Raw genomic sequence first — 3,192 nt, 5'->3', positions numbered from 1 at the left:
AGGCGCGAGGCACGGCGGGGACGGGGGGACGGAGGCAGCACGGGGAGATGCGGCCCCCCGTGGTGGGGTGGCCCGTCCTCGGCGGCAGGCTCGGGGTGCCTTGGGGAGCAGCATGCGATATCGCAGGGGGTCTCCGGGCCACGGCTCTGTATGTGAAACGGAGGCAGCTGCCTTTGCCACCAATGCAGGCTCCATCCCGAGAAGCTCCTGGAGCACCCCTGGGACATGGCCCTGGGGACAGCTGAGCCCTTGGCCGGGCTCGGCTGCCACCATCTCACACAAAGTGCTCCTCTCGCTGTCACCTCGAAGCCTGGCAGGCATGGGGGAGGACCCATGCTCTCCCCACTCATCCCCCATGCCCCACAGGGAAGATGGGCATCCCTGTCATCTCCTGAACTGCCTCCATGCTCCCTGGGTGGCACCTTGTCCCAGTGATGCCCCCATGTCTGGGGTCCCCCCTCCCCACTGCTGCACCCCCCGAGCAGCTCTGCAGGAAGGTTGCAAGTTGTGTCTTGGTGGCCTGAGCCCCGACCTGGGGAGAGGAGACAGAGATGGGGTGGGTGGTGCAGGGGGGAGAAGGTGGGAAGAATGAGGAGGAGGAGGGACAGGTGGGATGCACAGAAAAAAGGGGAAAAAAAATTGCAGAAAGATCTTCTGGGGGGACCCTCAGCATGTCCCCCCAGACACATGTTTTGTTGTGTTTGAACCACTCCATGGTTAGGAAACCAAGGGATCCTGTCCTGGGAGAGCAGGAGCATCACGGTGCAGTGGGCACCCGGGGGGACCAGCGCCCACGGTGGGCACAGGAGAGGGGAAGAACCCAGGAACAATGAGGCAGCTGGCGTGTGGCACCCCTGGTACCTCCCACCTTCCCACCTTTGGGGAAGCATGCTGGGCCTGATCCTGCTCTGTGGTGTGACATCCACCCTACGCCACACCACTCCACAGCGCTCTCTGCCCCGGGGTAGGAGCACCCCAATGCCCTGAGCTGACCAGGTCCAGGGGCCACCTGCACCAGAGGTCCCATGGGCTAGTGGTGGAGCTGTGCTCTCCCCTTCCCTCACCCGGTGGGGACCAGCATGGCATGGGGCTCCCCATGCTTTGGGTCCCAGCCATGCTCTTCTTGGAACATTCCTCACAGGCGAGTTGTGGAGGGAGATGGCCCCTCTCATCCCAGAAGATGGCCCCTACTTTGGGGGCAGCTGCATCTGCAAGGCAGCTATGGGCAACAATGCCCCGATGCCCGGGAGCCTGTCGCAGTCTTCTGCCTGGGTTCCCTTCCCCAGGGAACCAGGCTAGTTGGGTCAAGAACAAGCTAGCGGGGCCAATATCTAAGCCAACGCGGCCAAGATGGAGGCTAGCAGGTCCAAGATCCAGCTATTGCAGGAGGCCTACAGTGGAGCAAGCTTTGTCGTGATGTTGGGCAGACCTGCTGGTTGCTCTGTGGGGTGAGCAGCCAGCGGGAGGGTGCTGCCACCAGCTCATGTCACACCCTGCCATTTGGTACCCTCCGCTTCCATGCAGCAGCCCTGGCTCAGAGACCCCAATGCCCTCCTGCTGTGGAAGGCCCCATGAGTATGTAGCATGCTGGGACACGTTGTCTGGGGTCCTTGTAAAGATGAGAAAGCAGCGAGGCGCTCTGTTTCATGATGCTCGGCAGAGCCGCGGGCCCACACCAGGTCTCAGATGGGCAAGGCTTGAGAGCCCATGGGGCTGGAAGGCCAGGCTGACCCCAGCCCCATGGGCTCTCCTAGCTAGTGAGCGAAAGACGCAAACCTGGTGGCCTTGCTTCTTTCCTTTTCGTTGTCGGGAGTTTTAAAAATGGATTCTGCTCTGCAGCCCTGCAGAATGGTCCCTCAGGAGTGCCAGAGAGACAGGCTGGCACCATGGAGCCAAGACAGCCCTGGGAAGCTACCACCCCACTCTGAACGTCCTAGCGCCCACCATCACCCGAGCTGCACAGCCTCTCCGCGGCACATCATCCCCACCGCCCCAGGAGGAGATGCATGTGTTCCCCATAGGCAGCTCCTGCAACTCGAATAGCACTCGCAGAGCTGACGTACTGCCATCCATCGCAGCCACCCACGATACTGCAACCCCACAGAAGCCATGTGAGACGCATAAACCACACAGACACCTTCCGAGCCGGCACATTTCGTACAGACACGTAACGAGGTGCACAGGTCCCTTAGCCCCCCCACTGCAGCTGTCTTCAGCCCCCGCAGAGTCACACTGCCAGCCCGCGGGCGTCCCCCCCAGACACAGCATGACACACGTCCCACGTCACCGCCAAGTGAGGGCCCGGCGCTGCGAGGCGATGCTCGCCCTGCAGCCGTGGGGATGGTGCCAGAGCTGGTCGAGAACCAAGGGGGTTCATGGAAAAGGTCACCTTTTCAGTGAAGGATCAGCCGTCCCAAAGCCAAACGCTTCTTGGCTGAAAAAGAACGTAGGTTTTGGCCCAAAAGAACCAAAAGTAGGTCAAAGACAACTAATTTTTTTTTTTTTTAAAGGAAAGTTGACGTTTTCTACAGCAAGATTGCATTTAGCTGGAATCCTAATTTTTAATTGAAAAAAAAAAAACCCAAACCCAAAAATTCTTCCAGAAAATCTTCCACCAGCCAGGGACTACCATATGAGCCCAGATTAGGTTGAAGTCATTTTTAAAGACATATTAAGTTCTTGTCTATATTTTCTTCCTGGTTGTCATTTAAAGTTTTTGGTGCCTTCACTTCACTTCCATACCTTAACATGTTTGAGTCTCTTCTACGGTTAATATTGATTAATTTCTTGGCTTTATAATGTTTGGTTTGGGGATAATTGCACCATCCCTGTAACATAATTTACCCTAAATTACTGATATGTGCTTCTAGCATTAGTTCTACTTTAACATAGTTTTGATATGACAGTTTTCTTGCTTTTTTTCTTTTCCTTTTTTTTAATTTTTATTATTAAAAATTGCATGCATGAACTCTACACAAAAAAAGTAAATGAGAATGTTACCCTGTGATAACTCTGTGATTGGAGGAGATATGCTTTCAAATCAAAAGCCATGCTCTTGTATTTTAATTTTTCTGGCCAGATTCCCCACTTTGCTTGGTTATTTTAGCGTTTCCCACCCCCGGAGCTGTGCAGAGAGGCCAGAACGCCCCAGCCTGCCCTGCTAGACCTCCAGCTTTCCCCCGCAGCAGCCAC

The 3,192-nt window shown here is 55.9% G+C and overlaps 1 protein-coding gene across 3 annotated transcripts in view; it reads left to right on the top strand.

Moving 5' to 3' along the window:
• Positions 1-3,046, top strand: part of GRIN1 (glutamate ionotropic receptor NMDA type subunit 1) — a 34,371-nt gene extending 31,325 nt beyond the window's left edge. For 2 of the 3 annotated variants that reach the window (XM_019473174.1, XM_019473173.1), the window contains one exon: positions 1,840-3,046. In XM_019473174.1, coding sequence (XP_019328719.1) covers positions 1,840-2,043 — 204 coding nt within the window. In that variant the 3' untranslated portion in view covers positions 2,044-3,046. The remainder of the gene's footprint in view (positions 1-1,839) is intronic. The other variant, XM_019473175.1, reaches the window with a different exon arrangement.
• The last annotated feature ends 146 nt before the right edge of the window (positions 3,047-3,192 follow it).

The sequence above is a fragment of the Aptenodytes forsteri genome, unplaced genomic scaffold (assembly GCF_000699145.1).
Source record: "Aptenodytes forsteri isolate BGI_AS27 unplaced genomic scaffold, ASM69914v1 Scaffold534, whole genome shotgun sequence".
Taxonomy (NCBI): Eukaryota; Metazoa; Chordata; class Aves; order Sphenisciformes; family Spheniscidae; genus Aptenodytes; species Aptenodytes forsteri.
This window is presented reverse-complemented; position numbering and strand designations above follow the sequence as displayed.